Genomic DNA, 20898 nt, shown 5'->3' on the forward strand with positions numbered 1-20898 from the left:
GCCTGGAGAGAGAGCCCTGAGTCCAGCGAGCAAGAGCTCAGATATGATGAGCCCTACCCTGCCTTAACAGTACATAGACACTCCAGACTTGTCCAAGCTGCATTTTGCCAAGCCCAGCAGATGTCAGAGAAAACACAGGGAGAAACTGGGGCTACTATGGTAAAGGAAGGAGGTGTTAAAGCACACAAATCCATCCAAAGCTCCATTTGGCTACTTGGAGGACAGCCTTCATTTTAATTGGTGATTTAAACCCATGTAACATGCATTTTTTTAATCATTTTGTGGGTATTAAAGATCTTTCAGGTGACAGTGTTACACTGACCTACAGCGTTAATATATCTTTAATAGTATTGTTTTTAGCAGATAAACCTCTCTTGAAGTGCTTTCCAACCCTAACTATTCTATGATTCTATGATTTTTAAGTTGTTAGAGTAGACTACAGTCTGTGAGTGAGCTTTCTCTATGACACTTAAGAGAATGGGCTTTTACAAGGCTTATCCCGCTACATGTAACATTTTAAAGAACAACACACATATATTTCAGATCACATTCAAAACACTGTATTTAAAATATCGTGATATCTTAGAGAGACTAACAGTTTATTCCATGTAAATGCGACGTATTGAGTCATGGAGTTCCAAATACACATCCAGTCTGCCATTTCTAGTTTTGTGCAAATTCATTTACCTAAAGTAACTCCGAATCTAGTAAAGTGTCAAATATCATCCAACCTCCAAAGTTACAGAACTGATGTTTTTCACATCTACTTGAAATTGGACATCCCAGTTTTATTACATTTGTTTTTGATTCAAAACAAAGAAAAAAACCAATGTCTGTAAACAATTGCCATAGCAGCAGTTAGCAACAAAAACAGGTGACAAGTGTCAGTCTTCCAATATAACTTCAGTGGTAACTTAAGTGATGCCCCTTTTGACTGTCAACTTTTAATCAGCTATGTAAATAAATACAAGAACTAGCACAAAGAAAAGTTACCACTATAAGAAAATACATTATATGCTGCGATTTGGAATAAAATATCATACAACATTGGCTGCATCATTTGCAGTATGTATTTGACTGCTTAAAACAGTTTGATGCTAAACAGTTAAACCTTTTATTTGTGTAAAGGACTACACTTTTACTCACCGTTAGAAATGTGTTTTGAAATTAAACTTCCTACTAGTATGTTAAACACCTAGGTGTGAAAATGACTCAAGTCATTTAGTGAAAGAAGATACCATAGGCACCATAATATATATATATTTCTTTTTAAACAAAATCTGGTGATGAACCAGCAGTAACAGGATGAAAATTAAAAGGCACATTCAGGCAAAAAATAATCAACGGAGTTTGCGTGATGCTATATTTTAAAAAAATAATTTATGCTCTGAATAAGTGATTGGATGAGGAACAAATATTCTGGCAGATTCTAATCTCTCAGAGAAAGTAAATTTTGAAAAAGTTGTGCAATTCAAATAACTATATTTTTAATATTGAATCATGTTTTGTATTTAGGTCTGTATAAGGCTTATAACCAAGTGCACATTAAGAGGACTGACTACTCAAAACCTCTTGTCTTCCGAGTGCATAGAAATACAATGAGCAATGAAGATATTCCTTGCAAGAAGATGGATACTTGTATATGTGCAAATCTTAATCAAGTACTTGAGCGTCTTTCAGGTCTTGGAACACATTTCATAATGGCAGCTCTCCACAGGGCAGGGGCAAGTAGAAGGCTCAGAGTAGTCACACTCAGAATAAGAAGATAGACCTGAAAATTGCAAATAAAAGCCATTACCTCTTAGTAACATGGTAAACTAAGAAGTGACTAGACGTTTGAGGAGATCAAACTCTTCTAGACAGTGTGTTCAGGAGACTTCACCTGTCTTTCTAATCAGTTATGCATCTTGCTATTAAAGCAAACAAGTGCATGCTCAAATTATCCATTTACCTGGTTTGAAGATACAATTACAAAAACAATGTTATGAGCTGATAGAAAACCAAATTATTTACACATACAGTAAAGAGGTCAATTTTGAAAGCTCAGTGTTGGCTAACAAGTCAATGGCTAAATATTTTATTAAAACACAAAACCAAAACGACAACAAAAAAAACCCAAACCACCACCACAACAACAAAATAGTACCATATAAAACCCCCCACCCAAACTATTCTGGTTTAGTGATACAATGGCAAAGTTGAGTACTATTTTATACACTAAAAAAAAAAAAAAGGCAAACAAAAATCCCTTTAAGTCATACCATACATCATCTGAAAGAAAGATCTTAGCTACATAGTCTGAATGAGCCTTATAAAACGGCAGGAAGTAATTCTGAGGTCTCAAACAGAAGAATGACTTTTGGAAATTTTAGAGCTATATAAACCTGTACATAGATAATCATGAGAGCTGCCACAGAAAAAAAGGAGAGCCTAAAGGCCTCCATGTGCAATGGGTGGGCCCCTAAACTGGTTCTGTGATCACATATGGGTATCTTGAAACTCTAGACAAACATACAATATTTATAACTCCTAATTATATGCACGAATGAACATGAAAATGAATCACCTTTGCCTACAAGTGAACAGCATTGTGTAAGTTTTTCACACGTGCTTTATCTGGAATTGCTTCCAGCATTATATACAGCCCACTTGCGCACACAATGAAAAGCTAAGGGTGCCAGCACAGTATTTTTGAGAGCAGAGATTCACAGAAAGCAGACAGCACTAGAAAATGAGGTCAGTTGTATCTCTATAGCCATAATTTGGTTAATTTCACAAAGCAGACTTCATCTTGAAGAAAATAACATTCTCACAGCTTCAATATAAAACTAAGTTTAAGTTTTCTTTCCTGGGGGATTTTTTTCATGATGACTGAAAAAGCTGGTTGTTTCTTCTGCAGAGGATTTAAAATGAACAAGCTTTGCAAGTAAAGCGTACGAGTTTGCTTGCTTGTTTAAATGTTAAGGCAATTCCCACTTCACCATATCTGCTCTCTAGCTCTTATTTACCAATATTTCCGTACTCAATTCCTATACTCTCAGTTACCTCTTTCTGTAGCTATACCAAGATTTTTAAAAGTAAGGGCTTCTCAGTCTTAGTGATGCGGGTGCTATCTGCAGCTCCCTACTCAGTTAATAAAGAAGTTGTGAGAGCAATTAAGGTAAAGCATTTATAACCAAGCTATTTAAAAGTAAAACTCGCTATTTGAATTTTAAAGTACAACATGAAACAAGTGAAAAACAGAACTAAGAACCCTATCAGGGACATACACATCTCCATTTGTACGGGTTGATTCTATTTGTTAGCTGTTGAGAGATACCAGTGTACTGGTATTTCAAATACAATGTCATACAAAACCCCAGAAAGTTTTTCAGGTGCAAAACCCAAAGTTAATAACTATAGAACAGCTTACCTCCCGAGATATGATCCCTGCTCTACGTGCTCTGCTTCCCAGAACAAAAGAGAATTCACTGACTTGTGCCAGTCCTGCTGAGACAATCCACTTGATATACTGGCTGGTCTTTGGAAGAATCAGAGAAAGGACAAGCACTGCCAAGACAAACTTTAAAAGCGAGGGGTTTTTGGGGTTACTGTAGGTTTATTTTTTTTAAATTTAATTTTTTTTAAATTAAAAAGTGCAATAAGTAAAATAGTACAATCTTGGTAAGATATATAGCACCAAATACAATAATTCTGGACATAAACTAGTGGACTTCTAGTGTCTTCTGTATTAAGAAACAATTGTGCATTGCACAGTAAAAATTAGTATCTTGTTTACTGTAATAAAAACATTTGATAGCTTTGTCACAAACCCCAACCTAGATAAATAGATGTTTCTCCATGTGTGGCTTACTTTTAACATTAAATACAATCCTTTTTTTTAATACCCTAAGCATGTTGTATCAAACTGTATTTTAATCAGCAAGATTCTTCCAAATACAGATTTACAGTAAAGCTGTAATAGTCTATGTTATAGCAGATGTTCAGTTCTCGCACAGAATTTTTATTAGGGCATGCAGCACAAAGATTATTTAGACTATTACAAGATTAAAAAAAGAGAAAAAGAAAATACCTTCATTATGACCACAGACAATGTAAGGAATAGTAAGACTGTAAGTTCATATATTACAAATGTGGGGAAAACATGAAGTCCTAGGAGGAAAGAAAACAATATTTCAAAGTTTAAGTCCAGTGTCTTACCATGATAATTTTCTGAGTTAGTAACAGATTAAATTGCAAGACTGTATTCTCAAAAACAAACAAAAAGCCCTAACATAGCTACCAATGCTACCTTATTGATCACCAAAGCACTTCCTGCATTTATCCAATCATTATTCCTTCAGAGGGGTTTAGCATAAACAATATTCCCAACTGTAGATGACTGATGCACAAGCACTTTCATTTATAAAGCTTTATCTCTTCCACACCAGTCAACAATCCAGAATCTGAACTGAAACATGCCTCTAATAAGAACTATAAAAATACTGCCGGAAAACAATTCCACTGTTCTGCACAATGAGTGTAACACACACTTTGCGCACTGTTTCAACATTTTTGTACGGCATGATAATGAACTATCACTGTGGAAGGATCATGATATTCAGCAGTTGCATAGACTATAGAGCTACAACAGAAAATGTAACTGTTTGATCCCATGACCCTCACTTGCCAACATGGAAAGTCACCTGAACTGGAAAAGTCACTTAGGACTGGAATCAGTAAAAGGCAAAACACCTCTGTGCACAGCCTAACAATTAAGGAACTACATAAAACTCCATTGCTGTGATGTTGTTGGGGGTGGGGGTTGTTGTTTTGTTTTCATTTGTGGGTTTATTTTTTTTTTTGGGGGGGGGTTGGTTCTCTGCTCGTGGTTTAGTTGTTTGGGGGTTTTTCTTCTCATTTTTTTGGTCATTTTAATTCAGTGAATATAGAAACCAGAACCATAAAGAGCACAGAAATTGAAAACTAAATCCTGCTAATATTAAACATAAGAAAAAGAAGTATTTGTTGGAGAAGTCCTGGAAGAATCTAACAGCTGATTAAGTCCATGTTTTCTTCCTACGGTATGAGGAACTTGTGCAGGCAAACATAACTGATTTTTGGAAGCTTATTCCTTTTTCGTAAAAGCTCTTTAAAAAAGGAACCAAAATAATGATGGCGTTCCTGATAAATCCATAATAGTTGGCAGTTCTCCAACCCAGTTACTTCTGGTGAAGGACAAGAATTTAGCTTTCTAAAGCATGAAACATGTAAATCGATTCTGTAACTTCTTATTTTAACGCAAGGCAAGTTTTCACTAATTTTCCCTGTCCCATAGCGCTGTAGAGCCAGAAGAACTAGAGAGCTGAGAGTCATCCCTTCTTGAGTGCTCAAGAGAAGTTACTTACAGTAAATTCACAATGTATTGTGGATGGAAATGTATGTCAAGTACATCAGAGATTTTTATACAAGTAGTACTCAGTCAGCATGTATACACCCTGTTTTATTTCTTCATTTCTTTCCAACTACTGAAGTGCAAATGCAAAAGACTATCAGAATAAGGAAAAAGATGGCAGAATAAGAGAGAGAAACACCGCACCAAAAAAAAAAAAAAATATAATAAAATCCTAATATGTGCACACATGCCCATGGAGGGGAAAAGTAGTTTTTTTACTGCGCACATTGTTCATTCACCTTCAAGCTGGTCTCAGAAACACACATGAAAAGCAACTAGACAAATACAGCCTATAACAATGTCGCATTTGATAAGAGGGCCAACTCTGCCACATCTGGAATTAATGATTTTAGAAGGAGGCTATAAATATAGCCTAGTGCTCTCATCGCTACTGGTGGAGCTACCTTTTCAGTTCTGCAGCAGACAAGCAGTCTGAAGTCCACTTGAACTGCTGCCTGATGTGGAGATTATTACCCTATTTCAAAGAGCTGAAGCACAAATTACCACAGATTTCTATACCAATCCAGCGGAGGTAGGTGTCTGCAAGGTGAAGCAAGCCTAAGCCTGCTACATACACTATTCTGAGCAAAGAAATAAACATCCCAGAACACAGACACGTTTTGGGGGAATAAATCCCACCATAGTGGATTTCGCAGTCATTACAGACCTTTGCCCCAGTCCTAGATGAAAACTTAGCATAAGGCCAGAAGTCGTATCAGACTGCTTGCTATACAGGCACACGAAGCCCTCCTGACATGAATGTCATCAGAAAGATTTACCTTCATGGACAGAAGATGCATGAATATGGGCATTTATTTCAATGGGTTGAATCATACTTTGTGACAAAGCTCAAGAGTCACTGTGGACTTGTTCATCAAAATGGAAGAAACACTTCAACCAAGTAATTCAAGAACTTCAGCACCAACATCAGGTAGCATCTGGCATGATGGCCTGTCACCAATAGCTTGGATATCATTTAACTACTTCTACAGAGCTGAGCCTACTGATTCAAAGTGGCTGAAGCCACTAGACTTCAATTCTAAGCAGTGTTCTTGAATAACTGGAATGGAGGCCTTGGGGTAAAAATAACCTTACATAAATGTCAAGCCAAAAAGCACAATTCACTCATGTAAGTTGGTATGTGTTCTTCTTATGGACAATTACAGGCAAGATCTTGCACATTTTTATAAGTACTTTTTTCTTAACAAGTAAACTCCCTCCCAACCTCCAATTAGACAGATTCCACCAATCTGCTGGATAACCACTAAACAGCACACAAAGATCCAAATGTCATGACCAGATCCAGTGTCAAGAAAAGGAATCTTGGAGATCCTTGTTGGCAAACAAGATGACAGAAAACAGAACTCTGTTGGTCAAATTGGAGCTAATAGAATTAATTCTGACACATCTAGTTCAAGATGTCCCTGCTCATGACAGGGGGATTGGACTAAATGACGTTTGAGGGTCCCTTCCAACCCAAACTATCCTATGATTCTATGATCTTCAAGACATCACTCAGAAAAATGACGCTAGTGATGCATTGGGATGCTATAGCTACCGAGCTTTAATGAACCTATGACCACAGCTAGCAAATGCAATAAATGCTACAGCCCTGGCTAGCTCATTAAGTAGCAAAGGGAAAACCCAACATTCATCTCTGCCTTTCTGCAATGAATTCTACTGTCAGCCCTGAGAGCTTGAAACCTCCAAGCTTCATTGTGTTCCATGCAGGACAACAAAGCACTAGAGCTGGATTGATAAGAGGAAATGATGTATATCACCTAATGAATTCCAATTGGGATCTTCCTTTGATTTCTCTCAAATTCAACAGAAATGTTAAGAGGCTTATCAGAGAAACATTGTGTGCATGTTTGTTCTGGACAGTGGTAGTGCTGACACAGTCAGCATCTCCCCACTTCTGAAGAAAATCCCTGCACCATTAAAGGGTTTTCAGCATGTTGCATTCAAGGCCCGACGCTGACAAGAAGATTTACCCAGAAGAGAAACCTGGAGCCTGGCAAGTGAGTACATCTGCACAGTATATTGAGAACACTCAGCTTTGTCAGTCACTGGAACTAATCTGCCTCCTCACCAGTGGCAGATAGGATCCTTTATAAAAAGCAATCAAAACAAAATGACGCAGAGGTCGAAAGGAAAGGATCTGAGTACTAGGTACCGAAACAGAAACAAGAAAGGTAGGTCTAAAGTCTGTGGGGTCAGTCCAGATGTTCTCTCAGAAATATTAGTAAGGACAGAGACTGACAGGAACTTTCTAACCTCAGCAGATCGCATAAAGAGAGCCAGAAGCCTTGAAGAATGCACACAGGCCTAAAGGAATGTACAGGTGGAGAGCAACTTGAAGTGTGGCTGTTAATGCCTAACTGCAAAGGTGTGTTATTCCCACAAATGCACAAATTTGAGAGTAGTAGGTAAGCAGGTCATGCTAAGGACAGGACCACTGTTACAGATACTACACAAACAAGTACTGTTCAGCTCAGGTTTTAGTAGGATTTCTGTAGTAAGGAGGATTGCTGTAGGATTTCTGAAGGATTTCTGTAGTAAGAACACATAAGTAGGCATTTAAGACAAGCAGCATAGGAACTAACTTTTCCCAAGAGACACATTTACAGTCACTTTTCAATTAAGACTTTTTTTCTATTTATTCCTTATTATAAAAGGAGTGGAAATTATAGTACTGCAGTGGTGTAGCACCCCACCCCAGGATCTCAAGTGTTTCTGCTCTCTAGAATAAGGTACTTGCTGCATATAGCAACAAGCCTTCTCCTTACACTGGGGGGAAGGAAAATCTTTCCCTATGGTTTTACATAATTTCACATAGTAAATCTCTGTATTTATAGATACATATAATTTGCATGTGTACATATAAAAGTGAAGAGCAAGCAAGAAGTCTTTTTGTACTAGATTGCTTTTAAAAAAGTTTAAGGAATACTTTTTATCCTACTCGGGTTTCTTTCCAACATCTCATCGCTCCTTTTTAAAACCGACCTCCTTGTCAACCCCCAGAACTTTCTGTTAACCACAACATTTGAAAAGTAACTGAAAGTAAAGGTGGGAAGGGTGGGATAATGTTTCTTGGGAGGGAGGGGTTTTTTGCTTGCCCCTTTTTTTTTTTAGGGTTTGGTTTTGTTTTTTACAAGCAAGTGTTGTCACATTTTGTCAGAGCTCATAGCTCTGATTTCTTAGCTAACTTTCTTCAGAGGCAGGAAAATCACCCATTTTCTGTAAAACCATACAAACTTCTTAGGCAATTTTCTTTTATTTCCCTTCTTGCAACTATAATGGTAACAACAGTTTATAAAAGACTATTTTTTTTAATTCTGTAACAGAACTAATAAAATTATTTCCTTATAGTATAATCTGGGCTATGTGGATTGCTGCCAGCATGCCAACTGAGGTCTTGCCATTTTCTTGTACTCTATCAAAGTCTTATGTCCAGTCTTAATTTATGCAGTTGCAAGAGCATAGGACAGTATTTTTGTTCAGTCCTTTGTAAAATTAACTTTGCGCTTATAACTGTCATGTTTTGTATCCCTGATAACACTATCCGCTCCATCACTATCTTTAGTGTAACACAAACAACTTGCCTGTGAGTATTTAGCAAGTACTCATCCAGCACTGTCAGTTATAATGGCCCAAGAGTTTTACCGTATCTCACCACTTTCCTCCCTTTATTAAAAAGGTAAATTATTCAAATAAACATATCTGTTACTAAGCAATCTGACTGATCAGCATAGGCTATTATCATGGGCTGGGTAAAACAAAAAATCAAGACTGGCAAGCATAACTATTTCCTTTTTATTTTGACAACCAGCAGAAATAGTTTTGCTTTCTGCTATGAAACAATGGGTATCAAACAGATATATAAGAAAAGGCATTAAAATTCTGCTAATGATGGCACTTTACTATAAATATATGGAGATAAGAAGAACAACAGAAAATTTCCAATAAAATCAGGAGAAAAAACAAGGGTGCTCTTGAAAAAAAAACCCAAAACAAAACCAAAACAACACCCACCCCTCCCCCCCAAAAAAAACCAAACCCAACCTACAAATTTCTGAGTAAGCATGGGTCGAAGGAGGTTGGATTTGCACGATGAGCCGCATTCAAACCCCCTATTTTAAACCTTGCAATGTTCCCCAAAGTAGGACATGCATCTCCTACACAATCCACAGGGAAAGGCAAGTGCTTTCACAGGCCTGTCTCCTCATTGACTGCACCTAAAAAGTACTTCAGTAACATGTTTCATTTTCCTTTAGGGAAAGCATATTGAGGACATGGACAGCTAGAGAACGTAGCAGTTCAAAAATTCAAAATGAAGCTACTGACTAAGTATTAGTTAACTTGGTTTGGATAATAAGCATCATGAGTTGCTCTCCTGGTCTTAGGCATCAATGCTGCATTTCAGTTGGTATTCAGGTAGTTTCCGAGATACATCTTGTTAAATTATTTTTTTTCCCTGCATTGGGAACTCACAGATCACATTTTCCTAACTAAAGAAAAAAGATGCTATTAAAAAAGGAGATGTTTCCGTTATCATATCCTGCTTCTAGAGAAAACCAAGCCACAAAGAACCTGAAATCTCCTCCAATACTCAAAATAGTAATACAATTTTCTGCTGTGAAGACATAATAATATTAAAAGGCAGTAATAAAAAACAACAAAAAACACCACCCAAATAAAAACCTTTTCCCCTTAAAAGTTTTACGTATATGTTTTAAATAGTGTGAATTCAGAATTAACAATAAAAAATCCCTGCCAGTAAAACAAGAATTGAGACTACAATATGGAAATTGTTTACAAAAATGAATGTTACATTTAAAATATTAGCAAAGGCAAACCAATATTGTGGTCAGTTAACAGTATTTTAATAAAATAATCTATCTCCTCCCCTCAATTTGTAGACACTGTTTTTTCCTCCCCCACATTTGTAGGTTAACACTATATTTTAAGGTCGTTTCATTAGTAGTTACCTATGGATGCAAAGAAAATGATGGCAAGAAAGTCACGTATTGGTTCAATACAGGACATAATCTCCTCAGTAACCATGTGACCCTGAGAAGAGATCAGAGCTCCGGCTAAGAAGCATCCCAGCTCCATTGAAACATCCAACAGCTCTGTGATCTGTGAAGGAATAACAGAGAATCTGTTGCTGTTCTGTAGCCCCGAGTGACTTTATACACCATTTCACAGTGAAATTACAAAACTACATTAAACAATGTAGGAAATTACTATTCGTTATGCAAGTTCAACAAGTTCAGTGTAATCATTTCAGTTTTATGCAGTATTGTTTTTATACAAAAGAATGACAAACCTTTCATGTTTCCCCTCCATGTTACCTCCTTCCCCACAAAAACAAAAGTAAATTTCTTAATCTACATTGTAATGCTGCATGTCACTCTTAAGGATAGCATCTGATTTCACAAAAACAAGAAAGACTGCAACAGCTTTGGAGTCAGAATTGCATAATACATGGAGCCTGTAAGAACAGCATATTTTCCAGCTGTCAAACAAGGGGGGAAAAATAAAAATCAAAGGCTTATAATTTGGAAGAATAGTCTCAATTTAGCAGAAGTCTCAGGCATAAATTACATTTTAGTATTGTGAACTGGACTGAAGTGTGCCTGTGTGCTTTACTGAATAGGGATGCATTTAAGCATGTGAAGTAAACTGCTGAAATGAAGCACGGTATCTGTTTGAAAAGGCTGCTTCATTCTTTTTTATTATGTGAATAGGGTACTAGAAGGAAGAGAAGAAACACATGCAAAGAGACTGAACTAAAACCAAAGCAACTGCTTAAGGCGATGCTCGGAACATGAAAATAAGCAAGCAGCACTTTTAGTAGGTATAAAGTATTTAAAATAATTACTTTAAAACGATGCTGCTGCAGATGGTCATCCCGTTGAGAAAGGGCAATGCTATTAATATAAATAGAAGATTGAAGATTTATTTCCATACTAATTTAGATTAAGCAACAATACTCTCTAGTATATTTATGGACAACATTCATCACATCTTGAACGGTGTTACACTGAGAGGTATGAAGCTAGAACTCGAATGACTTGAAATTAATGGAGGAGAGCAAAAGACACAATAAACAAGTCTGCAAGCTATGCATAAAATGCCACCTAAAAATAAACCCCCAGACTTTTGTGTATTGAAGTATTAATGCCTGAGTGCTTGTCACATAACTCCATTTGAACTAGTAGTCTGTAGTTTATTGCAAGACATTTAAGAACAGGAATTGGGTTTGTCAACTAATGTACACAGTTGCTGAGCAGGCAAAACCAACAAAATAACTTTATAACTTTACTCTCATTTTAAAAGAAAAGGAATTTCAGTGCTTTTTGCCACAATTTGAAGTTGTCAAGAGGGAAGAAAGAAATATATATTTAAAAGGCTTCAAAATCACCAAGTTACAAGTAGGAAACATTTAAGTTCCTCTCCATCACACATTAGTTGGTTTCAAAGTCACAACCTCTTGAGTATGATTAAGATCCAATATAGACTCTTCAAATAAAGTTGGAATTATTTTTACTATCCAGCTATTACCCACACACACTTAAGTGTTATCAGCTGTAACAGAGCTCCAGATAACACTTTTATAGCTGACATTATAAGTATTCCCATGTACATGCTTAGGTTACCATATAAGAAGAGATTTAGCATCTCTTGTATCAGAACTGCATGATACTGTGCTAAGAATCACTATTCAAGCAGGGAGCAATTTAAGGGTGAAACAAACATGCTTGTTCAGAATGCATTGGGCTTACTGGAGCAAACTGGATTTGCTCCCACAGAATAAAACCTGAATTTCCATTCCTTCACTCTATGACAAGTATGAGCTCAAGGGCCTGGTAGATAAAAAGGCAGATTTTGCTATTTCTTGTCTACTCAGTAGGTACTACACAACTTCATGTCTACAAAATCTATAGGTCACTGTAAGAAAAGTGTGAAGTGAATGAGAGGGCAAGAAGAGAACCAAAAATTATTTTCTTAACGCTATCCCTCCTCCTCCAGTTTGTTCTTTTGATTTATATCCAGATTTATACAGACACTCCTTTTACCATTCCCATCCTGGTCTCTGGTTGTCTAGTAATAGTAACAATAAGGTAATGTACTTCCTCAACTAGATCTATAGCTTCGGAGTTTATTATATATAACGTGGGTGCACACAAACACACACACACACTGGAGAGGGTTTGTTTTACTGGCAGGAAGGCATTCTCAGCAAAATTCCTTAAATAAGCAAAACTTGGGAAGTATTTTGCATTTAGTATTCCCCTTCTGCTTGCATCATTGTTAATGTTTCGCTTTCAGCAAACAGGGCTCTAACAATTACTAATCCCTGGGCACTGCACTGTCATTTCCAGAACTCCTACATTATAGAAAGCTTTTTCAGTCAGAATTAAATGAAAAGTTTTGTCAGTTTACATGTTCTTCCCAGTACAATTTAGCTTTCAATTGTCTTCAAAGGTTCCATTTTACTCTAATTCAGGAAGGATTGCTTTGCTTTCACTAGAATATTGGATTTTTATGTTCAAATGTTCTACCAGAGCAATAAATAAAGAAATAAATATCACTGCTATTATCTGTTCCAGTTGAATTTCAACCATTTGTTCAGCAGTTATTTTACTTATATTCTCTAATAATGTGTATCTTACTGATACTGTAATCATCATAGAAGATTAATGAACATGGTAAGGCAGTAAAATCAGAAATCCCTGATGGAAATAAATGTATTAGAATTCCAGGCTTTAATAACTTAGATCTGCCCAAGAGTAAAGAGGTGAAGTCTAAGCTTGCATTTTAAAGAAGAAAAGCCTTAATGAAAATAGAAATAATTTTTAGTGAGCATTCTAAAATCTCCATCTCAACTGTATTTGAATAAATAATTAACTAGAATATTTGAGATTAAGGAAGAACTGTAATCTTCTTTTAATTGACAGAAAAGAGTTCATAAGCATGTCATGAGCCATTGAGAAGTATTATAGGCAAACAAGGAATGACATTCCTAATACACTGCAGGAAAAAGTATGTACATTTTCTTATATGAAGTACTAATAGCGATGTTTTCTTTTAATCTTTTTGGGATAAAAAGTAAGCTGGCAATTTCCCTCCATTTGCTGCCATCATCCCAGGTCAACCATAAGGCAGTCAAACTGGAAGGCACTTCCTCCCCACCATTTGTATGCACAGTCCTATGAACATGTAAATGTAAGTGCTAACCTTCTTTGTCAGGTCAGGTTTTATTTTTTCCCCAATTTCTTAGTAATCATTCAGCAACATAGTTTTAAAACATAACAAAGCTGACTCCTGTTGTCATGCAGATATCTAATATAGCAATTCATTATCAGAACAGTGTTTTAAACCATTCTCTTTGTAATGTTTCTGTACATACAGAACATGAAAAAACAACACTACACCAGTGAACACTCTGGCGGGCTTACAACAAATTCTTCAGCTCATTGTGGTATGTATCTCAACCTAAAAGTACCCGTTTGTCTGTCCATCCGAAATGGTAGTATTTCAAATCATAAGCTAGATTTGCTCTTTATGTTGTGATTCAGAACAGCTCCCCAACTGAAAAAAAAACCCAAAAACAAACAAACAAACAAAAAAAACCCAAAAAACACACAAAAAAACACACAAAAAAACACACAAAAAAACACACAAAAAAACACACAAAAAACACACAAAAAACACACAAAAAACACACAAAAAACACACAAAAAAACACACAAAAAAACACACAAAAAAACACACAAAAAAACACACAAAAAACACACAAAAAAACACACAAAAAACACACAAAAAAACACACAAAAAAACACACAAAAAAACACACAAAAAACACACAAAAAACACACAAAAAAACACACAAAAAAACACACAAAAAAACACACAAAAAACACACAAAAAAACACACAAAAAACACACAAAAAAACACACAAAAAAACACACAAAAAAACACACAAAAAAACACACAAAAAAACACACAAAAAAACCACAAAAAAACCACAAAAAAACACACAAAAACACACAAAAAACACACAAAAACACACAAAAACCCCCACAAAAACAGAAAAAAACCACAAACCACCACCAAAAACCCAACAAAAACCCCCCAACCAAAACCAGTATCTCTGTAACTCAAAGTTCAAAAAGGAGTTGCTGCAAGTGTAATAATGATCTACTGAACCTTCGTTTCTGCTGACAATGTGAAACATACATGACCTAAAGATGTACAACTGTGTCTGAAAGTCAGCTGCACTTCTGTAGGATTGGCACTTGACACAATCCCCCCACCCGCTCTGCTTAACTAGTTGAGGGACAAAAGGGAAGGAAATTTCAGTTACCTCTGAGAATACCTGGGAACAGAAAGAGGTATCTTCAGCTCCAAACCTTGGTAAAATATCTTATATTTGAGATTGGTTGCATCCCTTTTACTCTAAGTTACTTTATCAAGAAGAGATGTTTTTAAGAACCTGTTTCAGATTTAATGAGTTGCAATATGTCTCTCAGGTTTTCTAAATCAAGCCGCAGAGTCATCTTTGGTTAAGGCCACTAAACTACCCACTCGATCTACAAATTCAAAAGCTTTTTTAGAATTACACTGGTATGGAAAATTCTGTGTTTGCACATAATTATACAAACTCTGTCAATATTTAGGCCTGGGTTTTCCAAGGAGAAAGATCTTTGCAGGAACCACAGCAGTTTAATTGTTTTCCTACCTGACACCCAAAAGCCTTAATTTATCCTTTACAACTACAGGCAACATTTTTTCAAATAAGATTGCCATCCCTCATCCTATGTTTTTATTCCTGACATAATGCAGCATCTATGCTGTGTATCAGTTAAGATTTGTTTTCCAGAAGATTTTTTTGTTGAGCTGTTCTACTGGACAACCAAATAGCTTTTTGTTTTGCTTTGTTTTTTTCATTATTGTTTCTCTTTAAGCCTTTCTGCTCAAACCACAACTGCTAGCATTACTATAATGAATTTATCAGTGTCAGTCAATATCAAGCATCTCAACTGGTTTACTGAGGTTACATGCAGTACCTTTTGTACTGTTCCTTTTGATACATTATTTATCAACTTTAAAAGGAAAGTTGTTTTCACTCGAAGTACACAAAATATTTGTTCCGCCACAAACACTTCCCCTGCTGAAGAAGCATTCTGGTTTTGCAGTATGAATCCAATACACTCAAACATATTCTCCCTGTTTATGTATGTTAAAGTCAGTAGACAAACTCCTTGTACATTTGATAGGTGATTTGGGCACAATATACTCAATTCAATCAGATCAGTCTATGTAGGCCACATTTTTAATGAAAGTAAGACTGCTTCTAGATACCGTATATTTTATGCAACTTTCGTGGTTTGGTTGTTTTTTATTCAAGTTGTTATACAAATGTTATGTCTGCTTGTTAGAAAGTAAAAACTAGTTTTGTTAATTCTCTTCTTGGATGGCATATTTGGAATATGAATAGCTGTTTAGAGGGATGGCATTTTTAACCTATGCAAAAGAAACCAATGAACTGTAAAGCTGTGGTCTCACTAACTTCTTTCTTAACCTTCTCCCTGAAGGAGGTCAGCTTTCATGTTGGACCTGGAATAATTAAGTAAATATCCCTAGGGAAAAAAAAAAAAAAAGGGAAAAAAAAAGCCTGCACAGGAACATTTTGGGATAGTTTTTCTCAGAAATTCTCAGAGGACATAATAATCTGCACATCTAGGATAATGGGTTTTCAAACCCACAACATTAGTGACTGTCACATTCTGTTCTCCCGCAATATAGTTTTTCAGAGGGCTGAAACACAAGACAGAAACAAACAGAAAATGCAGATGAAAATTAACCAAACCCAAAAGGGATATCAGAATCTGTGAACCTTAAGGCATTTCTCTACTTCCTCAACTTCATTCCAAATCATTATACTCCCACAGAAAATTATTTTATAATAAAAACCACATTGAAAATTTGCTATTTAAAAGAAACTTGCAAGCACATGTCACAATCAGCCACTATCGGTATCTCAAAAACCATCCTAAATTATTTTCAAAAACACATGAAGTAGCCAAAATTAAAACTGGGATCACAATTCTTTAATTGGCTTAAGTTGCCAGCAGAAGTTCAGCTGATTGACATTCAAATTTTATTTCTTCTTACTCATTTATGCTGTAATGCATGAATCATCTGTGCATTTGGGGTTTGTTTTAAAACATTTTAAAACCAAGTAATTAACTACAGAGGTACATGAATATGCAACAACAGTAATTGTGATGGCTTTTGTGACACTGATGCAGTCAGCTACTGCATATATCAAAATGTTTTATTAATTTAAAAGATTACCGTTAACATAAGGAAGATGAATGCAGTTATTCCTAGGATGAGGATTTCTTTATTCCCTTTGCTTTCTGCATGCAACTTGCGATAATATGGTCCTATGAGGTAAGTCTTTATAACAAGACATATAAGAAAAACAGCAGCCAGAGAAAAGAGAATTTGGCCAATCAGTATCAGTATTCTCAGTATTTCCTTGAAAATGCTGGAAGAGAAGAACAAACAAAACATTTCTTTCAAGTGCTTTCATGCCTCCCAACCAGTTCCCCTTAAGTGAAAAAAAATAATTCCAAAGATGTTCAAAACTGAGTAGGTACAGCAAGATAGTTAGATACATTAATGAACAAGATGAATACTAAGTCTGCCAAGTGCCCAGCAATCTCTTTTACAGCCTAGAATTTACTTCAGTAAGATTTTTGTTGATTGATCATCAAGGTAAGCTATCAGGCTCAATAATACTATCGCATAGTCTTTGACAAACGTATGTCTTGAGGGAATAAAGTAACTGAAGAAATTAACTTATTTTTTGCAATAACAAACTCTTCACTATGAATTTTAAGTACTGGACAGGACTAAGGCAGCTAGAGGACAAAGAATATCCTCATGTAACATGACAAGTATAAACAGTAAAGGGAACTCGAGGAACAGAGTGAATATTTTTCATGAAACCAACATTAACTGTAGCACTCCTTCACATTGGCAGTCTACATACTAACTGGAAGGGGAGGGGAAGAAGATACATACGGTGTTTTCTTGTTTTACCTGGAATATGTGCTCACTCCTACTTGAATAAGTGTAGGCATGACAGCTATAAATAAACCAAGCTGCACATCCTGCATCACCAACATGCCAAGTAGTACGCTGCTGTAGTCAATATCCCCTGTACACCAGCAAAGCAGTCATGGAAACAGTCATCAGAACCTATGAATGGTTGCAGTGCTCAGAAACTTAGAAATATCTAAATCAAATGGAGGCTAAGTGTAGTTCTCAATGGGTTGATGTCATTCAAAGCACTCTGTTTGGCTTTTCCCCCACACACACTAGTAAGTAATTTAAAATATTCAGGAAGAAAATTTTTGTAAAGACATTAAAATATAATAAAGAATAATGAAATATAATATATCCATGGGAAGCTTGTCTATAAAAATAAAAGCAAAGTCTATAAAAATATAGACTTTGCTTAGCAGTTAAGCACTAGCTATGCATTTACTGGAGCTCCTTTAGTGAAAATACACAATCTTTAGACTAACAGACACATATAAGAGCCAGCATGTATGAAGGATACACTTTGTGTCTAGGCATTAGAATACGAACATTATAAGGGGTGGGAAGAATTTTAATGCAGTATCTATTAGGGAGGTTTATGTGGAAGAAAGCAGGATGGCAAAACTTTTGAAAGGAAACAATTTGAAGTCTTTGAGAAGTTAGCAATATAGCACTTGAAGGTACTTCTCTGAAGAGCTGTTTGCTATGAAAGACTCCCTGTACTGGTCTTAGTTTGCTGAAGAAGGATGTGAATTATTTCAGTTAGCCTTTCTGCCCTGATGACAGACAGGTTACCAGGTTAGACCAGCAGTGGTCTAACCTGGTAACCTCTTAAAAAGCAGAAGGAATCCAGACCCCTAATCAAGTCAAATCTTAACATGGAGAGTACTGACTGGGCTACACTATCTTTCTCCAAAGAGGACACCTCATAAAAAGAATATACACAACACTTGCCAGTGTTAAAGGATGACAATCGCTTGTAAATCAGACCTAACAGTGGTTTTTGTTTTGTTTCATTTTTTAACCAATTTCTCTCATAATATTACAAAGTCAACTTCTTTCAAATTTTATTGTAGATACTAGAAAAGTCCATATTTAAAATTATACCCACCTTCTTTATCACCTCGAACACTACCTGCAAGGAATCTTGACACCAATGGCGTGCTTGATAAAGATAAACAAGTGGAAATGAAGACACTTTGTGTTGGTCTAATTTGTAGCAGGTGTCCCCACAGCAGACCAAAGGCAATCATCAGAACCGTCATATAGCAGGGTCCTTGCAAAGATATTTTCCATACCTTGGGAAGAAAACAAGTTCTTATAAGAAAGTCTGATGACACTTTTCTCACTGATAAGTTAAAGTGACTTTCAGCACAAATAAGCAGTGACTTGGGGCTGCAGTGCTGGGCCACAGAAGTAACAGGCTGTCATCCAATCTACAGGGCATAATAACTAATAACTGAGGTTATTATGCCTCGTAGAAACTCTAATGAACCAGAAGACTCATTACCAGAAATGAGATAAATTTCCCAGAGCTCACAGACAAATTAAGGGCCAAAGATCCAGTACGGGAAATCACCAAATGGAAAGCCAGTTACTTGATGTGAATCCAGGGTGGGGAAAAAGTAGGAATGGCAAAGACCATCAACAGTACCAGCAGCCCACTCTCCACTATTCCCAAGTAGCAATTTACACACTAAAGTTCAGGAAACCTCAAATTACTGATTTTTATCATTGACTCTAGATGGACTAGAAATAGATCAAGCTGGATGCTCATAAATTTTAACACACTTCAATTAAAGCTTTTATAGTCTCATGAACTCACACCCATCAGTTTAGGAACAACTCACACTCTTTACAATACATACAGTCTTCACACATTTTGCAGCAGTATTTTCCACTATTAAAATCTAGCTCATTTATGAGATAACTTTTTTTCTTTTTGATTATGACCAAACAAAAATCGTAACTTTTTGCTGAATCCTGATGGCCACATCATGTAATATTCCACAGCGTGCTAACACACTTGCAGAATTGGTTTATCAGCCAGTACAGCATGTACCATCAATTCAGAATGCAGTACTTGACTGAATTTTTTTATAACAGGACTGGCAAACATCACTGGACATTCCATAACAGCAACTGCATGCTAAAACAAAGCAGAAATGGATTGCCATAAATTTTGTGAGATTTTTTTAGTAATCAAAAATTGGTTTACTAAATGAAGAGAAATAGCAAAGGGTTTTTTTGAGACACTGAATAAATAATGTGTTCTGTTCCTTCCAAAGAGTCAGAGCAGAAGCAAATATCATATTTGTCTTTTCAAAAACATACAGAAGTACACAAGTATATTATAGGGAGAGTGTAAAATCCTGAAATATAACTAATGACTTGAACATTAGCAATTAAATCCTGTAAAATAGAGGTATTATACAAAAATACCTTTCTTAATCTTTCAGGAGAAAATTCCAGACCAACTAGAAAGAGAGTGAAGAATACACCAAACTCTCCTAATGTCTCCACCTGTACAATAGACTTAAATAACAACAAAAAAAACAAACAAACAAAACATTAGTGCACAGCAGTCTACTTACAATACAAATTATAAGTCCACTTTTAAAACAAATAGTTTATTATTCTGTTTCCATAGGTAGTTCAGTTGCTGCTCATGTGGCATCATAAGTTCCCTCAACATCTTTAGAGTTCAAACATTTTTCCCATCACCTGGCTGCTACTAGGTAATTTGGTTGGATAGTGCTGGTCACCCTAAATGCACATGCATTGATTCAGGTAAGCTCGCTTGCTTAGTGAAAATAAACAGGTTACAGTTTATGCATATACTATTTAACCCCCAGGATTTGCATTCCAGAAGTTACTTTTGGCTAGTTATTTTATTAGTCTATTGGTATAATCATTCTGCTAGACTGTAGCTGCTGTTCTGCTATTCATCCTACAGTCTCCATGCATAAGTCTCTCAGACCAGTACAACTACCAGCCTTTCCACTTCAGTAAAAAGGGTGCAACAGCAAGAAAATGGTTGTCTTCCTTGTCACAACAGAAAAATGGGGCTACATCTGGCTGGCAACCGGTCACCAGCAGTGTTCCTCAGGGTTCAGTTCTAGGGCCAGTTCTGTTTAATATATTTATCAACGATCTGGATGCAGGAGTTGAACGCACCACTAGCAAGTTTGATAATACCAAACTGGGAGGTGCTGTTGACTCTCTTGAGGGACAGGAGGTCTTGCAGAGGGATCTAGATAGACTGGAGCATTGGGCAATGATTAATAAGAGGAAATTTAACAAGTTCAAATGCTGGACTCTGCACCTAGGACGGAGT

General features: G+C 36.2%; 1 protein-coding gene and 1 long non-coding RNA gene across 5 annotated transcripts in view; both read right to left on the reverse strand.

Annotated features, from left to right (window-relative positions):
* Positions 1-441: 441 nt before the first annotated feature.
* TMCO3 (transmembrane and coiled-coil domains 3) overlaps positions 442-20898 on the reverse strand; it is a 32490-nt gene continuing 12033 nt past the window's right edge. The window contains exons 5-13 of one of the 4 annotated variants that reach the window (XM_030473737.1): positions 20004-20096; positions 18673-18859; positions 17559-17676; positions 16806-17001; positions 10426-10576; positions 4073-4152; positions 3413-3562; positions 2262-2384; positions 1700-1771 (exon numbers count right to left, since the gene is read on the reverse strand). In XM_030473737.1, the coding sequence (XP_030329597.1) occupies positions 2310-2384; positions 3413-3562; positions 4073-4152; positions 10426-10576; positions 16806-17001; positions 17559-17676; positions 18673-18859; positions 20004-20096 (1050 nt within the window). In that variant the 3' untranslated portion in view covers positions 1700-1771; positions 2262-2309. Of the gene's footprint in view, positions 1772-2261; positions 2385-3412; positions 3563-4072; positions 4153-10425; positions 10577-16805; positions 17002-17558; positions 17677-18672; positions 18860-20003; positions 20097-20898 lie in introns of those variants that run through there. The other 3 variants (XM_030473727.1, XR_003989677.1, XR_003989678.1) reach the window with 3 other exon arrangements.
* Positions 4316-10412, reverse strand: LOC115602681. The gene is made up of 2 exons (XR_003989688.1): positions 10124-10412; positions 4316-9239 (listed from the first exon to the last, which is right to left on the reverse strand). It is a non-coding gene; the product is annotated as an uncharacterized LOC115602681 (long non-coding RNA).

Source organism: Strigops habroptila, chromosome 2 (genome assembly GCF_004027225.2).
Source record: "Strigops habroptila isolate Jane chromosome 2, bStrHab1.2.pri, whole genome shotgun sequence".
Classification (NCBI taxonomy): Eukaryota; Metazoa; Chordata; class Aves; order Psittaciformes; family Psittacidae; genus Strigops; species Strigops habroptila.